The sequence below is a fragment of the Dioscorea cayenensis genome, chromosome 7 (genome assembly GCF_009730915.1).
Source record: "Dioscorea cayenensis subsp. rotundata cultivar TDr96_F1 chromosome 7, TDr96_F1_v2_PseudoChromosome.rev07_lg8_w22 25.fasta, whole genome shotgun sequence".
In the NCBI taxonomy this organism is placed as follows: Eukaryota; Viridiplantae; Streptophyta; class Magnoliopsida; order Dioscoreales; family Dioscoreaceae; genus Dioscorea; species Dioscorea cayenensis.
This window is the reverse complement of record NC_052477.1, coordinates 27,496,225-27,521,616: the sequence shown is the minus strand read 5'-3', so window position 1 is coordinate 27,521,616 and position 25,392 is coordinate 27,496,225. Positions and strand designations below refer to the sequence as shown.

At 34.0% G+C, this 25,392-nt stretch overlaps 3 protein-coding genes and 1 non-coding gene across 5 annotated transcripts; 2 read left to right on the top strand and 2 right to left on the bottom strand.

Annotated features, from left to right (window-relative positions):
- The first annotated feature begins 4,442 nt into the window (after nucleotides 1-4,442).
- Nucleotides 4,443-8,164, top strand: LOC120265787 (endoglucanase 9-like). Its single transcript, XM_039273753.1, has 6 exons — nucleotides 4,443-5,116; nucleotides 5,633-5,940; nucleotides 6,026-6,484; nucleotides 7,049-7,184; nucleotides 7,272-7,444; nucleotides 7,526-8,164. The coding sequence occupies exons 1-6, from the start codon at nucleotides 4,720-4,722 to the stop codon at nucleotides 7,970-7,972; spliced, it is 1,920 nt and encodes a 639-aa protein (XP_039129687.1). The 5' UTR covers nucleotides 4,443-4,719; the 3' UTR covers nucleotides 7,973-8,164.
- An 869-nt stretch (nucleotides 8,165-9,033) lies between these two features.
- On the top strand, nucleotides 9,034-15,750 carry LOC120265786 (probable NOT transcription complex subunit VIP2). Its single transcript, XM_039273752.1, is given in 15 exon segments — nucleotides 9,034-9,185; nucleotides 10,089-10,229; nucleotides 10,334-10,439; nucleotides 10,511-10,689; nucleotides 10,802-11,180; nucleotides 12,178-12,390; nucleotides 12,466-12,567; nucleotides 13,663-13,748; nucleotides 13,844-14,023; nucleotides 14,113-14,523; nucleotides 14,525-14,545; nucleotides 14,631-14,683; nucleotides 14,808-14,849; nucleotides 15,012-15,156; nucleotides 15,231-15,750. Coding segments are annotated over 14 exon segments (2,007 nt in total). The 5' UTR covers nucleotides 9,034-9,185; nucleotides 10,089-10,211; the 3' UTR covers nucleotides 15,303-15,750.
- On the bottom strand, nucleotides 10,362-10,439 carry LOC120266264. Its single transcript, XR_005538105.1, has one exon. It is a non-coding gene; the product is annotated as a small nucleolar RNA snoR35 (small nucleolar RNA).
- Nucleotides 15,751-18,257: 2,507 nt separating the features above from the next.
- On the bottom strand, nucleotides 18,258-20,729 carry LOC120265390 (zinc finger CCCH domain-containing protein 23-like). 2 transcript variants are annotated; one of them, XM_039273269.1, is made up of 8 exons: nucleotides 19,990-20,729; nucleotides 19,724-19,894; nucleotides 19,451-19,636; nucleotides 19,294-19,385; nucleotides 19,015-19,218; nucleotides 18,716-18,893; nucleotides 18,542-18,625; nucleotides 18,258-18,447 (listed from the first exon to the last, which is right to left on the bottom strand). In XM_039273269.1, the coding sequence occupies exons 1-8, from the start codon at nucleotides 20,580-20,582 to the stop codon at nucleotides 18,417-18,419; spliced, it is 1,539 nt and encodes a 512-aa protein (XP_039129203.1). In that variant the 5' UTR covers nucleotides 20,583-20,729; the 3' UTR covers nucleotides 18,258-18,416. The 2 variants fall into 2 exon arrangements, with proteins under 2 accessions (XP_039129203.1, XP_039129204.1); XM_039273270.1 differs by having other exon boundaries at nucleotides 19,294-19,367.
- Nucleotides 20,730-25,392: the final 4,663 nt, after the last annotated feature.

Genomic DNA, 25,392 nt, shown 5'->3' with positions numbered 1-25,392 from the left:
TTTTATTTATATTTATTATTACTATTTTGGTTAAATATAAAATTTAATTATGTAGTATATTTAAATGTAAAATTTAAAAACAAAAATATTTGAAGATATATTTTGACTAGCCATATTATTTATTATTATCATCCAACATCAATTTTATTTTATATAGCAATTTAAGTATTTTTATTTAATAATCATGTATGTTTATTTAATATTGAATTATAATTTATAATATTTTAATAACATATGTGTGTGTGTATATATATATATATATATATATATATATATCATATAGACTATATGAAGGGGTGCTCAAGCACCCCCTTGTCTCCTTTGATTCGGTTATGTGAGAGTGTGAAAAGTGGTTGGCTGCCAGTGAGTGACCTCTACGCATGTGCACGGGCCCCTTTTTTTCTTTGCTCCCCTAAGATTTATGCACCCTGCTTTTTTTCTAAGTAACTCCAACCGCTCATCTTAACCAACTAATAACACATCCCAAATTAGATGCTTTATATTAACGAAGCTACTTTTACACAACACAATATAAATGCCTGTCATAATGTAAATATATATTAAAGGGCTCTTAACTCAACGGTATATTGACTTTTTGCCTCGAATAAGATGTGAGTTTAACTCTTTTTTGGTGTCAAAGAATGAAAACACATGATGGTTGAACTTGCTTCTTATTGGTATATTCATGACAGTGGTTTGTCCAGTTTGTCAAAATAATTAAATAAATAAATACGTTGGTAAATTTAGATTATATTCATTGATAATTTTTTTAACTTGAACTTTATTATATACAACCTTTCATGTTTCCTTAATATTTATTATTTTAATACGGTTTTGCATTAGTGAGATGAATAAATATAAATATGGATATATTTGATTTATATCTCCTGTATAATAGCTAAAAATTCATTAGTTTTCATTTCAAACCCAGCATTGAATTTACTATGCCTTCAATCTTCGAGCAAGTACTAGTAAAACATTTCTAAATATTTTTATCTACTAAAAATATAGAAGTTATTTCTTATCGTTGACTATTTTTAATCGCTCAAAAAAAATTTTGAATTCAGTAACATTTATTTTATTTGTATTCTTTTTTTATCTTATTTATTTATTTATTTATTTATTTCTTTTTTATTTTGATAAATATGAGATAGACTTTCTTTATTTAATAGTGTTAAAAGAATAGACAAATATAGAGTGATCGATCTATAAACGACTTAATAATCTATCATGCGAGTAAAGTTTATACGTGCAAGTATTGAAAAGTCTGCTATACGCTTTTCAAAATGATATATCGAAAACTATAATTCCATAATGATGAATTCCTGCCATACAACTCTTAAAAGATGAAGTACAATTTTTTTTAAAAAAAAAAAACTCACACTGAAACCCCGCGGAGTTTCCAACCTCCGTTTGCACGGTGACCGTAAAAGTGTAAAAGTGAGAAACCACCGTGGGACGTGATGCTATGATACAAGTCATAAAAAATCCAAGCAATCTTATTTGCTAGCAAGTCACATGTGATTACCCCTCGTACATCTCTGGCCACGCTTGTTGATACTCTGACTCATAATATTGCAACTTGGTTTGATTTTTCAGGTGCAGCTTATCCTCTGTTTTCATGACTAAAATAATATGCACCTGAGCTGCCTGCAATATAACTCAATATTAAATCTGACACAAGTGGCAATTATTCTTATTATTTTCTACTTTATGCTTTTGTAAATATTTCATTAGGTTGATTAAACTTTGACAAAAGTGAACCCTTTCATTCTTCCAATTTCCATGAATTTTTTTTTTATTAAAAATAGATAAACCACTGATTTATTAAAAATGGAAAAACAGTACAAGGAAAATAAGACCCTCACCAGAAGTGAGGGGGTACAAGTGCAAGAAAGTAAAGAAAAAAGAAAAAAGAAAAAAGAGAAGATAAAGATCTAATCAGGCGGAATGCACCGTCTAGTGTCTCAGGCCTGATTAGAAGAACATGTGGGTCTACTATTCCTGGGAGACTATTCCTGGAAGAACAGGTGGGTCGACTATTCCACGAAAATCTATCAAATTATTCTTATTCTTAAAATTTTTTATTAAATTATTTTTAATTTTGTTCACTGGTATTTACACTAATAGTGGCTTTGACACTGGTTGTCAAAGAGATGGTGAGCTCACTAACAAACCTGCAGCCCAGTGAAAGAGGTGCGAGTTTTATCCCAAACCAGTGATTCCTTACCCAAGTGTAAGGAGGGTGAGTTTTAAATATTTTTAGTATAATAAAAAATATCAAAATAATAAAAATTAAAAAAAAAAATTCAAAACTAATCTAAGAAATTGTAAACTTCTACATAGATTGATAGATAATTTTCTCATAATTTTTTTTTTCACTCAAAAATTTAATTTTATGGTTAACGAGTTGCCTTAACTTCTACTCACACACACAACAGCAAGCCTTTACTCACAAGTCAAGTTAGAATACTTCTGACCTTTCCTTTGAGTCTTTGGTCAGTCGGAAAACTAATTATAAAAACATAGATATAGTGACATTCACATGCAATGCAAGCCAAAATTAGATATTACATATATACACACAAACACACAACTGATGTTGCTTAATGCGGTGAAATAAGAGTTAGGTTGGGAGTTTATTTTCACCAAAATTTGGTGTTGGGGGCTTTGAAGTCTTTAAATTGTGTAGCCATGACTCAAGCTCATCTGCGATCCTGTCATCAATGATTCCTTTCTCAAATGAAGCTAATGGAAATTTATATATATATATATATATGGATCATCTATGAATGTTCGTATCAACAGTTGAGTTTCAATCGAACAATTGTGCATTGTTTCATAAATAAACTCAAATAAAACCTTAATCAATCCTCATTAGCTCTTATTGTGCTCTTTAATGTGTATTGTGCTCAACTATAAACTCCTGTAGCTGATGTATTCCAACTAGCGTATCCTAATATATATATATATATATATATATTTCAGATATATAATGTTGACGAAGTTTATATGTACATATACAGGTTGAAGTGGTTATGATTGAATATTTATGTTTTTTTATGATAATTTAAGAACCACCATACTAATGTTTTGTAAATAGCCTTTGACTTAGTATGCTATTTCATCATGAGAATATTATTTATTTTTGTATTATTTGGTAAGTTAATTTTTTTTTTACAAATGCGACAAGTGTAAAATGAATTACAATACTTCTAAAGCTAAATGTTCAATTGTATTATTTTATAAAACAATTATATGCAAACTATTCATATAATCTAATAGAAGTCTACCTAAAATTTTAAAAATATAAGTTAATTAAAATATATGAAAAAAATTATTTTTTTTTTCAAGTTTTACTTTAACAAAAACGAAATATTTATGGGTATTTATATTTGTTCTTTTTACCATTTTTGTTCATGTACTTACAAAATATCCAATATCCCAATTTTTTTTAAAAAAAATGTTCATTACTCCCCTTAATTAGGACATACATATTTATATATACGTAGTTTTTTATTTGTCTTCTCTGTGATTCTATAATAGTTAGTCTCACATAGGAAGGCCACTTTCACATGAAAAGTAATTGTTAGATAATCAAATAAAACATAATAAAATAAAAATAAATAGAAAAATATTATACATAAATAAACGTGAGCACCAAGACTTTGTTAAATATTTTATAAATATAATGAAAAAAATACTGGCTTATTAGCACTCGAATCATTTGCATAAGATTATGTTTTGAAAAGACCAGAGATTATACCTCAAAGAGCATACAAAATGAAAGTACATATGTATTGAAAATATTAACTACATGTTGATATATATTTCTAATTTTTTTAATAAAGAATAATTCTTGTTTATTTGCAAAAAAATAAAAAAAGAAAAAATGGATGCACTCAATTTAAAAAATATATATATCTTACGTGTTGATTCAAGTGACATTCACTAGAGTCATATAAATAAATGTTCTAAATTGAAATATATATATATATATATATATATATAACACATGTTAAAAGAAATTTATCTCTTTATAAAACTCTCAATATCTTACTGAATTTTGACTAGTTTAAAACCTGATTGACTATTTGAATTAAAAACTTTAAATTTTTTTCTATACAATATAGATAAATCATCTCATCTGAGATCCTCATTTATGTTCAGAAAAGAAATTAAATGCACTACCATTCATCTATTTCAGAGCCACGATCACATAACAAAAATTTCTGAAAATAAATAATAAGCAGTAAAAAGTAAAAAAAAAAATTCAAAACAAATAAATAAAACTCGAACAAACAGTAAAAAAAACACCGACCAAGGTCCACACAACTTGATACAGCTCACTCTAATTAGTAATAATAATATACAACGTCTCTTGGATTCTTTGATCCCTCTCTCTCTCTCTCTCTCTCTTGGCTCATACATACACTCCCAACCAAACATGGAAACATCCCTCCCTTCCTTTGAATCTTGTCCCCTCTCTGCTCTGCTCTGCTCTCTCTCTCTCTCTGTGCTCCACCCAACCAGTCCAGCTACAGCTGCATTATCATCACATCACCAACAATCACCATCAGTACTGGCTGTGAGTCTCCATCCCATTCTTCTCCTCCTTGCTTTGCTTCCACACTTCTCCATCCTTTGGTTTCCTATAAACATTGCTCTAAAAGCTTCCACCTTTACCCAAAACGAGAGCTTTCTGGCGGTTTAGCAACGATGAGCATGTATGGGCGTGACCCTTGGGGCGGCTCCCTTGAGATCTCGCACGCGGACTCCGCCACTGACGACGAGCGCAGCCGCACGCTGCATGACATTGACCGTGCCGCGCTCTCGGCCTCGTCTCGGCCACTTGATGAGACGCAGCAAAGCTGGCTGCTTGCTGGGCCTGGAGATCAAGGCACCAAGAAGAAGAAGTATGTGGACCTTGGGTGTCTAATTGTTAGCCGGAAGATCTTCTTGTGGACCGTCGGCTCGCTCGTCGCCGCCGCCGTGCTCGCCGGATTCGTGACTTTGATTGTCAAGACTGTGCCTAGGCATCACCGGCCCAAACCGCCGCCGGATAATTATACGCTTGCGTTGCATAAGGCCCTCATGTTCTTTAATGCCCAGCGTTGTGAGTGTGGATCTTGAAATTTATTTGTTTGTTCTTGGTTGATTAGTGTGTGATCTTTGCCAAAGTTTGGATTTTTTATTTTTTTTTGCTTTTTCTGGTTTTTTTTTTCTAATTAATTTCCTCAATGGATCTATGTTCTTGTGAAACTTTCAAATTAGATCGTCTTTCTGTTTATTTATTGTATATTGCTTCCGAAGTTTTGGATTTTTATGGTTTTTCTGATGGATTTTTTCACATTAGTTTCTTGAGTGGATCCAGTGTTTTGAAACTTTCAGATTTATATCATTTTTTTGGTTTTTATCTGTTCATTGCTGTCAAAGTTTGGCTTTTTCTGATGAAAAAAAAAAGTTTCACATTATTATCCTCAATGATTTAAGTGTTCTTGTGAAATTTTCAAAACTTGTTTTCTGTTAGCAGATCAGATCTTTCGTGCAATTCATGATTGCATTCCAACAAAAATCTAATTTTGATTTGAGTTTATGAAGAATTTGCATATATTGTTTGTTTCCATGGCAGCTGGTCCCCTCCCAAAGCACAACAATGTCTCATGGAGGGGGAATTCCGGGATGAAAGATGGCCTCTCCGATTCAGCAGTCCGTAGGAACCTTGTCGGAGGATTCTATGATGCCGGAGATGCCATTAAGTTCAATTTCCCGGCTTCATTCGCAATGACAATGCTCAGTTGGAGTGTGATTGAGTACAGTGCCAAGTATGAGGCTGCTGGTGAACTTGCTCATGTCAAGGAACTCATCAAATGGGGTGCAGATTACCTTCTCAAGACCTTCAACTCCTCTGCAGACACCATTGATCGAATCGCTGCTCAGGCATGAGCTCTGAATCAACATAGTCTCATTCATCAAAGAAACTTCAGTGAATTGAGTGATTGATTGATTTAATTTATTTTGGCAGGTTGGCCAAGGGGACACCTCTGGAGGACCAACACCGAATGATCATTACTGTTGGATGAGGCCGGAGGACATCGATTACCCACGTCCTGTTTATGAGTGTCATAGTTGCTCAGACCTTGCAGCTGAGATGGCTGCAGCATTGGCAGCGGCGTCCATTGTGTTCAAAGATAGCAAGATGTACTCTCAGAAGCTTGTCCATGGTGCGACGACATTGTTCAAGTTTTCTAGAGACCAGAGGGGAAGGTACAGTGCTGGTGGCAGTGACCCCTCTCTGTTCTATAATTCGACTAGTTACTGGGATGAATATGTTTGGGGTGGAACTTGGATGTATCTTGCTACGGGGAATACTTCATATCTTCAATTGGCTACTCATCCGAAGCTTGCTAAGCATGCCGGGGCCTTCTGGGGTGGCCCTGATTACGGTGTCTTTAGCTGGGATAACAAGCTCACCGGTGCTCAAGTAAGTTTCTTTTGTTATATGATACTTTGTTTCATTGAATTCTCGACTTGGCATTTAGTTTCTTCTTGGTTCATGCATATACTTCTAAGATTACCGCAAATCTGAGTACTATTTTTAAGGTAGATTGATTCCGATATTCTGGATGTTTGTAGGTGGATCAAGAACTCTCATGTAATTAATTAATTAGTGCCTTGATGATCCAATAATGATGATTTGCTTAAGATGGAAGTATTTCAAAGAAACTTTATTTGCATTCTCCCATTAGTGCGGTGGTTGGAGATTTTTCGGCACTATGCTCTTAACTAGTTGTTTTCATTATCTCCTTTTCGTGACTACAAAGCAATTTGGGAAAAGATCAAATCACACTATCAATTTCTTATTTAAATCATAAGTTCCTAATGATTTTTTTCTGGTTTTCCTCCAATTGCTTGTATTAGTAAATTCCTGATTTCTGTGATCACCTTGCAGAAAGAATTCTTGCTTAATTAGTTCTAAATGAAAAGATGTTATAGAATAATTTCTCTACTTTTGTTTATGAGGTTCGTATTTATTCTTCGTGTGAAGGTTCTTCTGAGCAGACTGAGGTTGTTTTTGAGCCCCGGATATCCCTACGAAGAAATTCTGAGAACTTTCCACAATCAAACAGGCATAGTAATGTGCTCTTATCTACCGATTTTCAAATCCTTCAACCGAACCAAAGGTTTGAAATCAGTCCTCAAACTTTTATTATACTTATCGGCTCCAATCCTGCTTCGTTATCTCAATGACCGAGCTTTTTCTTTTTCAGGTGGTCTTATACAATTGAACCATGGGAGACCGCAACCTCTTCAATACGTCGTGAATGCAGCATTTCTTGCAACAGTTTACAGTGACTATCTCGACGCTGCTGACACTCCTGGATGGTACTGTGGTCCTAATTTCTTCTCCACCGACGTGTTGCGAAACTTTGCAAAGACTCAGGTATTCATTCATCTTTTCAATCTCCAGCATACATGTTCAACTTCAATTTACTCCATAACAAAACCTCTCGCCATTTCGCAGATCGATTACATTCTAGGTAACAACCCACAGAAAATGAGCTACATTGTAGGATTCGGCAATCGATATCCAAAGCATGTTCACCACCGCGGTGCATCAATACCAAAGAATGGAGTGAAGTACAACTGCAAGGGAGGTTGGAAATGGAGGGATACACATAAGCCAAACCCCCACACGATCATCGGAGCTATGGTGGCCGGCCCTGACAAACACGATGGCTTCCACGACGTTAGAATGAACTACAATTATACCGAACCGACACTTGCCGGCAATGCTGGTTTGGTTGCTGCACTTGTGGCCTTGTCTAGTGAGAGTAATGGAGTAGATAAGAACACCATTTTCTCTGCTGTTCCTCCAATGACACCAACTCCTCCGCCGCCTCCGGCGCCCATGGAAACCTTAAACAGGAATTCAGAAGATACAGTAATGATTCAGTTCATCAGATTATGATGCTGATCTTTGTATTCTTTTCAGATGAAAATGGGAATTAGATGAAGAACTTGTGCAGAGACTGCTGCTAACTACATTCAATTCATGTCTGCTACTCTTTTTTGTGTATTCTTGGTTTGTTGTGGCATTTGTGAAATCTGTAGCTTATGTATAATGAGAGAAATTTTACTAAATGAATAGTCTTTTTTATCATTTATGCTCACATGAAATTGCTATTTTTTTTTTATTATCTCTATTATAGTCGAAAATTTTATATTGGATGATTTTGAATTATTATTATTATTATTATTGACAATATGAATAACTCACTACACAAATTTTTTATTAGTTTTCTCTCAATTATGTTTTGAAAAAAAGTCTGAATTTTTGATCTGACAGTCAAATATTTTACTGTTTAAATATGGGGGCGATGACTTTTGATTTATTTTTTATATGATTTTATTTTATTTTATTTTTTTGTATTTCTAAGGGGTTTAAGTGCATAAACTGCACAAGAATTTACTTTTAACTTACACTGGGCCCATTCTAGATTATTATATGTAATTTTTGAATTTATTTTTTTAAAAAAAAGTTATGAGTCGAAAGAATGTGGGAGCATAGACATGCAAAGCCCAAATATATATAGATAGCTTAGGTATATTTTTTTATTTTATACTGTTATCTGGATTTTTATAAACTAATATAAAATTAAAAAAATATCACAGTCTTTAATCTGGATTTTTAAGAAAGATTAACTTGGGGTGAAGTATCCCAATTAAACCAGTTCAAAAACTTTACTGAATTTTAAAATTAATTAATATTAATAAAATAAATAAAAAATTTTAAATAAAATTTGGTTAACCCCATATAAAAATTTTACTTTCAATAATTTTCAAGCACCAAATTTTAAATACCACCACTAAATATCAATTTTGAGGGGTTATATATACAAAAAGAACCGGTCTGAACCGGTTCGATTAACAAGTCGGTTCGAACCGGTTCAATTGCACGGGTTTTTTTTTTTCTCGTCTGAATCCTTTTATAGAGAACAACATCTGCTTCTCTCCGAGCGATAACCTATAAACCCTTTTCGCAGCTCTCATCGTCTTGCCTTCACTCTAATCCCTCGATCGATCGAAGTTTATCTTGTTTGATTCCTTTGTGTCCTTTGCTAGGGAGCCGTTCGTTGTCTGTCCCGTTGTTCTTGAAGTCCCTGCGGGCTCAAACCATTCTGGTATCGATCTGGTTTCTAGGTTTTGCAATTGAAGCAGTTATTGTTTTATTTAGTTGATTATTTTATATGTTTTTCGATGGTTTTTGTTTATCTTGTGAGTTTTGATGGATTTATTGAGGTAATCGTTCGGATTAAGTGCATTCTCTGGGAATTAGGAGGAAAGTTTCGATTTTTGGAGATTTGGAATTGCTAGAAGGAAGCGAAATGTTAGATTTAGTTTCTTTAGCTATTGTTTAATTTGTAGTCGAATCCAGCTGGGTGTTGGTGGTGCAGGTTGAAAAAGGAATGCATGATTTTTGTCCATGAAATGTAGCATTTTCCTTTGTATAGTTTGAGGGGATTGTGATGTGGTAGTCTTTATTCTGATTTATTTCTTTGAGGGTGAGATGTGGTAGAAAGAGGTGTTAGTAGTTTATTTGTGGTGTATGTTTATAGTTTTGATTTTGTTCAGTAGTATGACAGTGGAGTGTGGCCTCTAAGAACTGTGATGGATACTTGGGAGGAGCTTAAATAGGAGTTTTAAGATGCGACAAAACAGGTGACGACAACTAGGATAGCGGCATGGCGGGGATTGAACACCTGGATGATTTGCGTTTTCGCACAGTGAAGTTTTGTTTTGTTTGTTTCGTATGAGTTAATTTAGCTGTAATGTAGAAGCCATCTGAGCTGAAGCTTATTCGTTATAAGCCCTGAACTTGCTCAAATTTGTGTTAATGGATCCATGAAATGCTGAAGTAGATTTATTGTATCATAAACGAATTATCTAAGCAATTCATGATTGGTGCCTGCTGTGGCCCGGGGTGCTTTTATCAGCATTACAAGTTTATTGTAAAGATCTTTAAAGAATTAGGTTTTTCATAAGTTACGAGTACCCCTTATGGTGTTGGTTTTTCTCCTTTTCAGATTAGAAGTCAGTTGCACGCTAATCAATTCTCAGAAGCTGAAAAAAACAACCAATTTTCAGCTGGAAAGCTGAACCTATGCATCTGTGACTGTCGTATATGAACTATCTTGGCATCAACTACAATGTCCGGGCTACTCAATGTATCCCCATTTTTTCTATGTGCTCTTTTTCTGAAACTATTGATGAATACTATGTTTCAGGTTCTTGTTTGCTTGGGTTATAAAACTGGATCTTTTGTTTGCAGTCTACTCTCAACGGTTCAACCTCCAATCTTCCTGATTCTACAGGCAGGCCTTTTGCAACGTCATTTTCTGCTCAATCAGCTACAGCTCCAGGTTTTCATCACTCTGGTGCGATTTTTCCCCTTCAATCTTCGTTCTCAAATGTGCCACTCCTCAACATTATCAAAATGTCTGTGCAGGCGGTGTGCAAGGACTGCATAATATCCATGGAAGCTTCAATGTTCCAAATATTCCACCTTCCCTTGCATCGAGGAATGCAGCACTTAGTGGTGTCCCATCAAGTGGAGTTCAACAACCTGGGGGAAGCATTTCAAGTGGACGATTTACATCAAACAATATTCCAGTTGCCATGTCTCAGGTTTGCTACTCCTTGTAAATAATATACAATTGCTGCAGGATTATGTTAGACTGTTCTTTTATTTAGGTATGTTTCCTGCTAAATTTGAATTTTTCTGTTCTTTTCATTGTAGATATCGCATGGGGGCTCTCATGGCCATTCTGGGGTAACAAGTAGAGGTGGCATAAACGTGGTTGGGGGCTCTGCTTACAGTAGTAGCATGAATGGCGTTGGTGTTTCAATACCTGGGCTTTCCTCAAACTCTGGTACAGGTGGTAGTCGCAATTCAGTTCCTGGTTTGGGAGTATCTCCAATTTTGGGAAATGTGAGTTCTCGAATCACAAATTCAATGGGCAATATTGTTGGTGGAGGCAACATGGGAAGAGGGATAAGCTCTGGAGGATTGTCAATTTCTGGTCTTACATCACGTGTTAATTTAGCTGCTAATAGTGGTTCAGGGAGTCTTAATGTGCAAGGGCCCAACCGATTGATGGGTGGCATGCTTCAACAAGGTAAGCTTCTCTAGTTTACCTGACACATTTTGATTAGTCTTTGTGTTGCATATGAGATCTGTTTCCATCTGCGGACTTAGATTTTCCATGGAGGTTAGTCCAACTATATTGCTAGCTTCTTATCCTTATTAAAAGGTAGAACAATTAGGAAGCAAGTCTTTAACAAGTCATTCCCAGCTCTCCTATTCCTCCTGTTCAGGCTTTTTTTCCTTTTTTTTAAGGCGTAGCTGGCTTAATCCATTCTTTCTTATAATACAATAGGAAGATTATTTTAATTGGAATTCAGTTTTGGAAATATCTGATTGTTTTATCAGGTTTTTCTTCTCTTCTATCATCATGCCTTATATATTTTACTATCACCATCATGATAAAAAGTTTGCAATTTTGGGCTTTATGAATGAACATCACTCGCCTTCTGGTGATCACGTATTTTTTATGTTTGTTTTGTTCATGCTGATATCCAGGGTTTATTTCCCCTTTTCTTCAGGATCATAATAATGAGAACTCATTTCCTTCTTAATTGGAAGTAAAAGAGAAACAATTATATTGTTTTGGTTGCTTCTCAACTACCTTACACTAAACCTGAGTAAATACATATCTATAATCTGGTTGTGAAAGTCGGACTGTAAAGGTGTATATGAGATCATAGAATGTTGTCCTTTCAAAGTCAGAATGGTCAGTTTGTGCCATAATAGAAAAGATCAACTTAAGCAAAGTCGTGCAAACTGAAATAATCCTTCATGTTGACTAACAAGGTACTCTTTTCCTGGCAAGTTTCTCCTTGCATGGTTGCCAAATATTCAAGCTGTAGGATTGATTGGATGAGCTTAGATCAAAACAAAATCAATTAAATGAATATGAGAATATTCATTTTCCAAATAAAAAGATTTTATCATGTTTTAATAGTGTTTTTACATGCATTAAATGTTATTTTGTGGTGCTTTGCTTATTTTGGTCCTGTGCAACTCTTTGAAAAAATCATCTTGCCCGTAAGCAGCAACACCACAGATGATTGGTATGCTTGGGAGTTCCTACCCAGGACCTGGAGGACCGCTATCACAGAGCCAGCTACAATCTGGAAATAATCCTTTGAACACAATGGGCATGCTAAATGATGTTAACTCTAGTGACAGTTCGCCCTTTGACATTAATGATTTTCCTTTGTTGTCTGGGAGACCAAGTTCTGCTGGAGGACCACAAGGACAATTGGGTAATAAATAATTCTGGATGGGTTTCTCTTGGTTGTGTCTCCTATTTTAGATGGAATCTGATAGTTTAATTGCAGGCTCACTGCGAAAGCAAGGAATGGGAGTTAGCTCCATTGTCCAACAAAACCAGGAATTTAGCATTCAAAATGAAGATTTCCCAGCTTTGCCAGGATATAAAGGTGCTTTTGTTCTTCCAGCAAAATGATTGTTTGTTGATTTTTTTCTTTATTCAAATCTGTTTATTGCCAGTGGCTGCTGCTATGTGGTCACTCCCAGTAACAAGATTATGATCAAACCTATGAGATCCAATGTCTCTGTGATCTCTTGGTAGAACCATATTTTCCATGGTTTCTCCTTGGTACTGAACCACTGTATGATGAAAGTATGACTTATTGTTCCATTTTCCAAGTTCATCGACAAATATATCATTCTATAGTAGGTGTTTTGCTTTTTCCCCAGTCTTCCTTTTCCCATAGGCTGTTTGTTGATCGATACATCTTTTCTCAAGGAACTGGAGCAGTACTTCATTGTGCTTGAATGATATGCATACTTCATTTTTCTCTCTGGTGAACTCTAAAAGACTAATGGCTTTGATAGTTGATTTTGTAATTCTGATCCCTATGAATCCTTAAATATCTATGCCTTTCTGATTCCTGTGCTTGAGAAATGCTGTTGTCCTGATTGTTTCACGTATTAATCTCTTCTCACACTGTTTGGATCATGGACATAATTTTAAGTCAAATGTCTATCAAGATTTACTCAGCAATGTTTCTGAGTTAGAACCATTATTCATTTCATGCCTCTGATTTTTCTATCTGTAAGCTGACCTATTGAAGCTTATGATCTTTATCTATCCTTTTCGTTGAATATTCTCTTGTAGTTTTTCTATTCTGGCACCTGCACTTTTTTTAGTCTAGACTCAGTAATCTATATTTGTGTGTCAGTTTCCCATTCATTTTCGTAGACCACCATTCTAGCCTGTGAGAACAAGAGCTAATTGCCTCCCCCACACAATGAGTATCCATTTGTTGGCAGTGCATGTTGCTCTGAAATGAATTTATATCCATTTGACACCCACTAACACTATGTGTGTGCCATCTCTAAGGGTCAATTTTTAAATTATACTTTTGATGAATTTGTGTTTATTATGACTGCCTGGAATGCTGTGACATATCTTTTTAATATAAGATTGCATGCATGTATGAAGGTCTGCATATTTTTGAATTTTAGTTGTTCTTCTGTTTCCTCAATATCTCTTTCGGATTCTCATATAGGTGGCAGCTCAGAATTTTCTATGGATTTGCAACAAAAAGAACAGCTGCATGATAATGTGCCGATGATGCAGTCACCACATTTCCCTGTGAGCCAAGGCTTTCATTTTGATTTGTAGATATCTGGATTCTAATAATATAGGCATGTGATTAAAAATTTTGGATCTCATTTTATTTCTCTCAGATGGGAAGATCTGTTGGGTTTAACTTAGGAGGGACTTATTCATCTAACCGTCAACAACAACAACCTCATGCAGCTTCTGTCAGTACAGGTGCGATGTCTTTTGTACCTGGAAACAACCAAGATCTTCTTCATCTGCATGGTTCTGATCTGTTTCCATCACATGGAACATATCATTCTCAGGTCTGTTCTTAGCCAATGCTTTTATCAGGAAGTCCTATCCTTCAGGTTATGGTATCATATCAATTTTATTTTCTCCTTTACCATTTCAGGTTCAGAATAGTGGACCCCCTAGTATTGGATTGAGGCCACTAACTTCGCCAAGTGCAGCCTCTGGAATGGCAGGCTATGAGCAGCTTATGCAGCAGTATCAACATCAGCAGAGTCAATCGCAATTTAGGTTGCAGCAAATGTCAGCTGCCACTCAGTCATATAGAGATCAGAGTATTAAGCCTATGCAGGGGATGCAAACGACAACTGATCGCTTTGGACTTTTGGGTTTGTTAAGTGTTATAAGGATGAATGATGCAGATCTGACATCTCTTGCTTTGGGAATTGATTTAACTACATTAGGATTGAGCTTAAACTCAAGTGATAACCTTTATAAGACATTTGCTTCCCCATGGTCTGATGAACCTGCAAAAGGAGAGCCAGAGTATACTATCCCAAATTGTTACTATTCTAAAGCAGCCGCCTCCTCTAACAGTGAGCCCATTCATCTCCTGCGGTCTGTTTGGCTTTAACTTAGTTTATCTATTCAGTAATGCTATATCTTTTTCCATGGATGCAGCAAGGGCATTTTGCTAGGTTTCAGCTATCGACATTGTTTTACATCTTTTACAGGTCCGTGTTTTTTTATGATTGCTTTTTTCATTTTTCATTTTTCATTTTTGTACAATTTATTATTGTTTCTTTGTTTCTGAAGTTATTTCAAGAATTTGTTTGTTTCTGTCTTCCTCTTTATCAGCATGCCAAAGGATGAAGCCCAAGTTTATGCTGCACATGAACTGTAAGCTCTCTCTCTCTCTCTCTCTCTCTCTCTCTCTCTCTCTCTCTCTCTCTCTCTCTCGCTCGCATGCTAGCAGCGTGCACACACACACGTGAGGAATCACTTGAATATATTGTGAATGCACTTTTGTCTTTGTTTCCTTTCTGATTCGATGGCCTACAGATATTCGAGGGGTTGGTTATATCACAAAGAACATCAATTTTGGTTCATGAAAGTTCCAAACATGGAGCCTCTTGTCAAAACTCAAACATATGAAAGGGGTTCCTATCTTTGTTTTGATCCCAATGCATGGGATACAGTACGTAAGGTTCGTACAAGTTTATATTTTCAATTTTCTCTCAGACTCAGTTGTGTGAACTAATCTTCATTTTTAAATTTCAGGATAACTTCGTTCTTTACTATGAGGCCATAGAGAAGAAACCAACAGTACCCCCGGTGCGCACCATGCATTAGCTACAATTCTTGATGTATAGATTTTCGGGATGCCGTTTGTTCATTGATCTTAGACATAACTGGCCAGTTTTATTCACGAGCAATCGGCCCCCATCCTCTTGTTTCATCTCTTATTGATCAAACTGAGGTTAAGAGAAGTAGGTTTCATTCTGGAATTGTAGATTATACAAAGCATGGTCAGGTACGAAATCTCACCTCTTACAAGATCTTTTGGCTTTGCTTTGTCCTGCTGATGTTCAGTTTTCTTTAGGAATAGGCTATATATGATGCATCCTGTAATTGTTGTTGACTTGTTATACTTGTTTCCAGTCATCAGCAATGTACTGTTTCCGATAAGTGTTGTCGTCTTGTTATACTTGTATCCAGTCATCAGCAATGTAATATACTGTCTTGTTAACAGTTCTCTTTAATTTTGCATTCAAAATTTTTCTAGTGACTTTTGAGCCTCTGTTGTGATAGAATAACTTTGTCAATTCTTACAATTGGTTTGTGGGTGATTTGAAGGATAACTTTCTTTGTTAGTTGCTGGTTGGATCAAGAGAAGTTTTTAATGAACTTGGCCAAGTGAATGATTTAATCTTGTTCCATTTTGGCCTTATTTCCAAGCTCTGAATGTTGGCTAATTTGTTTTGTTAGATTTAAATCAATGGCTTATATTCTTGTGATTAAATGTTTTGAAAGATGGACATTGTTTGTGATTTGTGTGATACTAGAAATACCGGTTTGTTGTTTTTATGTTTGGTTTGCAGAATAGAAGAGTATGATTATAAAAAAAAATATAGAGATTTATAATAGTAGTCAAATGAGCTACCCTTTGTAATATATTCTATTTTTTACATTTTATTAGATAAATCAATATTTTGAAGTTATTGTTATCTACATAATTATTCCATTTTTTGCTAGGGTTAGGGTTTCAAAAAGTACTAGGGTATTTGTGCTTTTTGTATTATTTTTAATATTGAAAATATTCTACAAAATTTAGAAGGATCTTTATTTGGAAAAATGAAGGGCTAAAAGGTTTTTTTTTTTTCGAAAATACAGAGATTATTTGCCACAAATAAAATGATCAAGGACTTACAATCAATTTAATTCTTTAATATAACTAAAGTAAGAAAAGCATTTGTTCAAATGACCTTCGTCAGAGTTAAAAACATGAGGTTAAATTATAAAAAAATTTGAAGCTACTGGGTTCTTCTGCAGAAATATCTTAAAGTATTTCTGTTTTTTTAAAAAAAACACACACACACACATACACACTAAAATAATTATTAGTACAACAAGGATGTTTCCACAAAAGTCGCAAGGATGCATACATTTTTGTAAAACACCCCCAAAAATTTAAATATAAAATTCCAAATTTACAGGGGTTTTTTTCTCCAAAAATTCATATAAAGTTAGATAACTTTCTAAACATAGCTACCAAATACCCTCTCGCTTTCTATCTCCTGTCCTGTGTTCATTTTTATTACTTTTTATCATATGCGGACATCTGATTAAACTATATATTTTTAAAAATAGTAATACATCTTCGTCTCTCCCCCTAGACGGGTCTTCCTCCATCCACACTCAGGTTTTTTTTTTTTTTGAATAAAGTGGATAAACTACCAATTTATTAAAAAAATAAGAGAAGAGCAGTCTGATAGAAAAAGTGCCCTGAATAAAGAAAAGAGCTAAAAGTAAATAACATCTAAAAATCCTCACCGAAGATGAGGAAAAACAGATGAAAGCAAAAGAGCAGGGAAGAAAAGAGAATGAAACAAACTGGGACGGCGAAGGCAATCGTCTGAAGACACAGGTCTGTCCAGCTACAAAGATAGGAGGACTATTCCTGATCATGTGTGAGAGATCTGTTCAAGTACATTTATCTTTTCTCAAATAAAATTATTTTGGTTTTTGCCGTATATACAGACGTCCGAATGTAAAAGTTCTAAAGGTATATATACACATAATTTCAAATTTTCTTGTGTCATTTCATCTCCATGTTTTTTTATAAATGGGTAATATGCAATTATATATATATATATATATATGGAATGAATAGCAGCTAAAACATGAGTCAAGTGTTTTACGTTATTATGATTATCTTTATAAAAAAATATTTTAAACCTTTGTGATCATATAAATTAAATAAGAAAAAATTAAGCTTCCTTTGGCTTCACTTTTACAAGGGTATTCAAGCAGTTCTTTACTGACTTTGTACAAGTGGTCACACTTGTTCACAAGGGAAGGGAATCATTTAAGATCATTAGAGGTGAATAGTAGTAAAAAGTAAAAACTCTGATTGGTTGGTGAGGAGATTGAAACAGTTGCAGCAAAAGCAGCAGCAGCAGGTGCAGACAAAACAAGCCACGTTGGACGTGTAAATGAGCACAAGAACTCCCAACAATCTCAAACGTACAACACTCCCCCACCAAGCACATGCCCACCACATGCAACCACATCACTACACCAGACACTAACAAACACATCAAACTCAATCCACAAAAAGTCTCTGCAAAATGATCTTTAAAATCACTCAAATATATATATATATATATATAATAACAGAACTACAAGCTTGCCATTAAAAAAAAAAAAACCAAAATCTTTTTACATATAAGAAGAGAGAAAATACATAAAAATCAAGGATAAGTTCCAAAGTTTGAAGCTGTGAGTGAGTGAGTGAAGACTGTGGTCCTATCCCTGTTTCTTTTGATACACAGGCCTGGCCTTGTCCTTCTGAGAAGGAACTCAGTTTGGCTTTGTCCCTGTCAACCTGTTTTCCATTGTCTGTATTAAGTACTCAGTATAGCAACTGTTATCACTGTATTTCTGAAGGTAGGTGAGACATGGTTGGTGCCTACTAAGTGTACACCAGCGCCACCAAAATAGAATTTATTTGGAACATTGATCATTGATGGATGGATGGATTGATTGATTGTTGACTGATGTTTTGATTCCAACCCACACTTCTGCTTTTTCTTTCTCCTCTGATGACTTCTCTTCTAACTGAAGCATTAATCTTTAATCATATTCTATGTCTTCTAAATCCTATCATCTTCTAATTCTTCTTCTTCTACCTGCCAATTTGAAAAGGATAGACATCATCATCAGCATCATCACCACTCCCTCCAGCTAATTCTCCACTGCTTTTGCATTCCAAGTGCTTTCAAGTTTCATCATCAAAACAAAATAATATTTTAGTACGAGACACAGAAATCTTGTTTTTACTAGAAGATTAAGCAAGCAATTACATGTACCTTTGCATCTGCATAAGGTATGGATTGAAGGTTGATGATGCTTTGGTTGGTGAAGCAAAGGGACTGTCTGGCAAGTTGTGGTCACTAGAACAAAGATCATATCTGAAGAGATTAGATTGGTCTTTCATTTTGTTAAATAATGATAACAATACTATAATACTGTTTTGTTTTTACCTTTCTTGGAAATCACCATCATCTTTGGGGCTCACATCACCACCAGATTCCTCTTTCTCAGCAACTTTGACTGCACTCTGATGCACCAACTCGTGGGTGTTGTTGCTGCTGGTGTGGTGGTTGTTGCTCTGCTGGACTGCAGTAGTACCAGTAGGAAGTGCAGGGCTCATTGACTTGTCTGAAAAGAGAAAAAGTAATGTAAGATCATCCACATGAACTCCACTTTCCCAAAAAAAAAAAAAAATACTTTCATCAATACACACACACACACACACACACATAACTAATAAAGAAATCACCTTCTGGTGATCCATCTTCATGGCTGCCATCTGATGGAGTAGTTGAGAGTGAGCTTCTTGTTTTGATGTCATGGAGTTGAAGTCCCATGAACTGTCTTCTTTGAAGCTCAATAGCTTGTTGTAGTTCCAGTGCTTGTTGCTGTTCTTCTAGCTTCCTTCTTAGCAATATATCTTGATTACTGTTACTGAACAGCATCCTTGCTCCTGAATATTAATCAAGTTATAAGTATCATTAAAGCAAAATGATACCCAAAAAAATACATAGAAAAACAAGCTCACCAAGTTGAAGTTCAATGGCAGTAGGAGTTGTACATCCAGAGAAATCTCCTCTCTCACTTTGCTGTTGTTGTCTCCTGTTCATTATCAACAAACTACTGAAAAATTTGAACTTTTGTTTTGATTCAAAAGTTGAAAGGAAGGGTGAGCAAGTGAATACCTGAACTTGTCAGGGACTTTGCCTTTCTCCTTGTACGGCTTGACAAGAACTCTGGCATCACAAACAAAGTGAGGATTCCCTTTGGCTAAGATCAATCTCACAGTCTCTGGATAAACAAATGTCACAAATCCAAACATTCTTTTCTGCTGATATGGAATTCTCACATCCTGAACTGGTCCATACATGCTTCAAAATTCAAACCAAAACCAATCAAGATCAACAAACAACACAAACACAGAAGAAAGAAGAAGATGATGAAGATGATGGTGAAACCTGAAGTAATTGGAGACATCTTCTTCCTTGAATGTACTGTCAGCTGGAAATGTCAGGTAGATCTGTCTAGCACTAGGACTGGCCATGGCTGCATAGTCACTCCTGTACCTACCTGTGAATTTGAAAGCTTCTTCACTTCCTGCTCCCATGATTAGAGCTTCAAGAGCACTCCTGCAAGCATTTTGAAGATAAAAAAACATTCTTCAATCTGTGAAAAAGATGAAGTTCTTAGAGAGATTTAGGTGAGTTAGAGGGAAGAAGAAGACCTGGAAGGAGGTAATGGTGAAGTAGGAGAGTAAGGGAGAGGAGGAGGAGGAGGAGGAGGGATTTGGGTCTTAGTTCTGAGAAGAAGCTCACGGCAATGCTGCTCAACCATGGCGTCCATCTTCATCTCTTCCAGTAAGCCATGCTGGAACTTGCAGCCATTGCCGTTCTTACAGTAGCCTCTAGCGAAGTAAAGGCATGGACGCCAACCAAGGTCGGCGGCGTCGGCAGCCGGGGAGCAGCTCCGGCGATAAGCGTGGTGGCCGGCGCTTGGTTCCGCGAGGAAAGGGAACTGATCATGGAGCTGGAGGTCGTCAATGAAGTCCCATGGCTGGTGGCCGGAGCTCTGGCGAGCGAGAAGGAAAGGACTGGATGCCGGCGAAGTAGGATTAGGGTTAGGGTTTAGTAACCCAAGCTCTTTCCGAGCTTTGAGGATGATGGAATGGAGAAGAGTTTCAGGGCCGAAGGCAAGGCGAATCATCTCCTTGTCGCCATTGTCCTGGATCAGGAGAAAACCCATGATCTTCGAGGCGTTCTCTGGGTCTAGGGTTTGGATCCGAGAGAAAACAACCCTCGTGGCTTCATTGGCATCCATGGCCGAAGATCCAAAGCTTCAGAGAAGATCTTCCTACTCTAATGGAGTGAAACAAAGAAAAATCTCACTTTTTTCCTCTAAATCCACACACTCTGAAGAAGAACTTGATGCTCTAATGGGAAAAAAACACAAAAAAATCTCAGTTTCACTCACTAAACTTCTAAAAATCCAAACTTTGTAGAAGAAACAGATGCTCTACTTAGTTCTAAATCCACACAAATACACACACACACACACACACTCTTTAGAAATCACTCCAATAACAAGAGAGAAAAAAATACAACAAAAGTATCAGCTTTTAGCACTGAATCCACACACACACTCACAACACTGAACTAGTATTCTAAAGCTTAAAGAGAAGAGAACTTGGAGGTGCTCTAATGAAGAAACAAGAAGGAAAAAACACAGCTTTTTCCCACAGAATCAACATGCACTCATTCAAGTACTGGTACAACACTCCAAAAGAAAGAAAGCAAAAAAAAATCACAATTTTAGATCAGAAAAAGAAAGCTTGCTACTTTCTTTCTTTCTTTTCTCTTCTTTTGCTTTCCTTTGTTTTCCTTCACAGTGAATGAGTTCTCTGAACACACTGTGAAGCTGCCACTACTACTATCACTGCTACTACTATTTCTCCATCTCTCCACAGAAGAAGAAGAAGAAGAAGAAGAAGAAGAAGAAGAGTGGTGGGGGAGTAAAGGAGAGCTTAAAAAATTTATGTTTGTAAAAACAGAGGGGGAAATGGAGTGATGATCCAATGGGTCAATGAGAAGAAGCATTGTTTAGTTTAATATATCAGTGTCTGGTCCCTCTTCTTTTTTTTTTTTCTCCAGGCTATGATTTACCAGCTGGGGCCATATATATAAATATTTTTTCTTTCTTTTCTCTTCTCCATGTCCATGTCATTGTTTTTGTACCTTTCACCTTGATCAGACTCCATTCCATGATTGAAGCTCTTGCTTGCTCTTTCATGTCATTGCTTTCTCCCACTCATAATCCAGTGCTTATTTGTGTTTCATCTTGTGCTTTTTTTTTTAAATCTTATAATTAAATCAAAATTAGTGGGTTTCTTTTTTTTTTTATCTTATTTGTTGATGCAAAACTATTAAGAACACTTTTTTTTTCTTTTATTAAAATTTTATAATAAAGCAACTTGCATCCCAAAAGTATGTTTTTTTGTCATAGTGAAGTTTTTTTTTTCTAAGTAAATTAGGGACTTATTTTTTTCATTTGGAAAGACTAATTAGGTCTGCTTGGCATGGAATGGGACTTAGAGTTTAATTTTTTCACGGTGCTTAAATTGTTTAATATGAACACGTGATTATTGAACATACTCTTTTATTGGTCGAGTCTAACTCTTTAAGATAACTTTTTCAGGTATGCATATCTCTAATGACGATGACTTGCTCTATCTTATCTAATAATAATAAATCTATAATATAAATATAAAAAATTAACTATCAGAAGGATATACTTAGAATCACTTACTTTAGAATTTTAGGAGTTCGAATTATAAATTTATAAAATAAACACATGTTGAAAAAAATTATATTTTTTAAAATAAATTTTAATTTATAAATATATTTATAAGGTGATTAAAAACTAATGTATGTCAATGAATATAGTACCGCCGCAACGAAATTAGTCACCTTAACTGTCTTCCGACCACCACATTGATGTCACACATACTAACCATGCTAGTCAAAGAGACGTGCACGCATAATTGTCGAATTTATTTCTCAATGTACATTGTATTTGTCATTATCTACCAGAAAACAGAGTAAATTTCTACTGCATGTTACCGGGAGAACTTTCAATAACCCCCTAATTAAACTAATTGCCATAGTTTTTAAAATTATCTTAAAAAAGCTCAAAAATAACGAGACGCAAATGAATTTCTTAAATTTGATTATATGTACCAAAGAATATGAAGGATGAAAAAAAAAAACAGATAATTAAAAAAGTTGTAAAAAAGGGTTAAAAATAATGGAGATTGATTGGAGGACGTACCTTATCAATGAACAAATTTCTATGTCACCATCATTCATCCATGCACCAGCTTGAAAAGCCCATTATTTGATATATGCATCATCCTGACTGGTTTCAAAAGGAGAGTCCTGTTTGTCTTTCTCTTTTTCACTCCCTTTTTTATTTTTTATTTTTAAAATTTTTAAAATTTTTATTTTCAAGAGTGACCTACTTCTCTAGATTTGTACCATTGTAAATTGCACCCATAAAGTCACTTTAAATACTAAAGTTTTTCTTTTAATTTATTATTTTAAGTTTTATTTAAATTAAAAAAAAAAGAATTCTTGAGCATTAAATTTGGGTTGAGATGTAGTTTTAATTTTTATTATGTCGGTTTTGCTCAAATAAAACATTGATTATTTCGAAAAACATACAAAATTTCAATAAAATTTAAACCAATTTGCATTTTACCAATGCTTCTTCGGAAACAAACAATAATTATGAATAAAAATCAATTTAATATTAAATTTCTCTCTTTTTCACAAACAAATATTCAAGCTGAATAATTAACTAAGTTCATTTCCAAGTTTTTCTTGTTTGCTCATGAACAAACAATCAGAATGAAAAATAAAATATTAATTTTCTAATTTACTTATTTTACTTCAAATAAATATGATTTTTATTAGTTCGAAGCAAGTAATATATATATATATATATAATGGAGAAAATAAAGGGTATCTTTTGGTTTGAACTTTTGTTGGGAGTGTGAATGTGCTACTGTTATACTTACTATAAAACTCGGTCCCAATGTGTCCCACTTGTCCTCTACTGTCTTTAGGACCAGTCCTACGGCCTCTCACATGGGGGGCCATCCCTCAATATATATATATATATTTATTTATATTAATAAATTATTTAATTTAATTATTTTATGATATCATTACTCTCATGTAGATAAGTGTATTGGTATTTTTATTAGGTAGACAAATTTGAATTTTAGCTCATAAATCAATATAAATATGTAAAAACATTAATTTCGATATCTATACACATGGTTAAAGTAGCTAATTCAAAAATATGTATATTAAAATTTTAAAATAATGTTGAAATCATTGTTGTAATAGCAGTATAGTATGATATGTTAAATTGCTGCTACAGATGTGAAATATATATATATATTCGCATAATCCTCTCTCTCACTAATCCTCACCAAATCCAAAGATAAGGGTGAAATAATACTTATTCTTTTCTTCTCCAAATAGAGGGAATGAGGGATATTCTAATTGTATTATTCAGATAAATGAGTGAGGGTGAGAGAGAAAGTGAGAAAAATAGTGAGAAGAAAAATTAAAGAGTTTGTGTTATTTTTATTATATGAGAAAATTTATTGGTTTTTTTTACCGGTAATTTTTACTTTATTTTATTTTATGGGGTTTTCACGTAAAATCTAAGTCATTCATCTTTATTGTTATTATTTCAAGTACTTTTGTTGTCTGTCTACCTTTGTTTCATAAATTTACAACAAGTTACTCAATTCTAATAAAAAAAAAATTGTGTAGGATGGATTGTTCATTGTCAATATATATATATATATTGAAAATATCTAAACTATAGATAAAAATATAACAATTTAAAGTGGTGTTATATATTTAGTATGATTGTATCTTAGTATATTATGAAAATTTATAATCTGAACTTTTGTTAGTTAAAACAATCTATGTTTTTTATATTATTAAAACATTATAAATTGTAGTATGTATTATTGGTGAAATATTGTTATAATGCTTGAGTATATTTAATATATTGTTATCTTGTTTTTCTTTTTTTGAATAAACGACAAGTGTCCTGAATTTAAGAGAAGTCAAATATATGTACAAAAATAGAGTTAGCATTTTTAATATATATGCGCACTCACATTATATGAGTTTTGTGGTTTAATCTCAGATCTTTTCCAAAAATAAATATCTCATGTAAATAATGTAGTGTCAAAGAGGCCATTGGTTTATATTGTTTCATGTATGATTCCATTAAGATCTGAATTATGATTTTTTTCATATATTATTTATTTGCATTAAATGTATATAATAAAAACACTAATTATATATATATATATATATTATGTTAGCTTAATAAATACATAATTTCTGATTTGGTATTAAAAGAGCAGTGTATTGTGAAAAAAAAAACTCATAGAATAACGTTATAATATAACAAAAAGCCTTAAAATAATACAGTATATACTTTACCTGGTTTAAAGGCATGACACTATTTAATCGCAATAAATCATTACATTATTCATAATTCTCAAAAAGGGCAAACAATAAATTTATCAAAAATAATATTAAAAATAATAATGAAATGCATGAAGTCCAAAAATCTAAAAGGTGAACATTGATTAGATTGAGAATTTTTCTTCAAAAAGTTGATTTGTATGACTGACCAGGCCGTTTGATGTGATAAAAGTGGAATCATTTATAACAAAGAAAACACATTTTCTTTGATATATATATATATATATAATATTATTGAACAATTAAATAATCTATACATAATTACATATATTTAAGAGAAAATTACTAAAAACCTCTTATATCTTATCATTCTTATTATATGGTCCCTTGAACATTTTTATTTAATTATTATTTTTATTTTTTATTTTTCATATTATCTCATATTTTAAATATTTTAATAATAAAATATTTAAAATATTTGTGGTACCAATAACAGTGAAGCATAGAATGAATGTATCATCATAAACACGAAAGAGGTGAGTTCTCCTCTTTTGTGCTCCAACATATATAAATTCAATAGGTCTGGTAAAAAAATAAAATGGTGATAATTTTAT

What these genes read in the sequence shown, in the direction of transcription:
- LOC120265390 (XM_039273269.1), bottom strand. Translation starts at nt 20,582, where the DNA reads ATGGATGCCAATGAAGCCACGAGGGTTGTTTTCTCTCGGATCCAAACC. An exon ending in GATGTCTCCAATTACTTCAG is followed by an intron (nt 19,637 to 19,723) that starts GTTTCACCATCA and finishes TGAATTTTGAAG; the next exon opens with CATGTATGGACCAGTTCAGG. An exon ending in AAAGTCCCTGACAAGTTCAG is followed by an intron (nt 19,386 to 19,450) that starts GTATTCACTTGC and finishes ATTTTTCAGTAG; the next exon opens with TTTGTTGATAATGAACAGGA.
- LOC120265787 (XM_039273753.1), top strand. Translation starts at nt 4,720, where the DNA reads ATGAGCATGTATGGGCGTGACCCTTGGGGCGGCTCCCTTGAGATCTCG. An exon ending in ACAAGCTCACCGGTGCTCAA is followed by an intron (nt 6,485 to 7,048) that starts GTAAGTTTCTTT and finishes CTTCGTGTGAAG; the next exon opens with GTTCTTCTGAGCAGACTGAG. An exon ending in ATCCTTCAACCGAACCAAAG is followed by an intron (nt 7,185 to 7,271) that starts GTTTGAAATCAG and finishes TTTCTTTTTCAG; the next exon opens with GTGGTCTTATACAATTGAAC.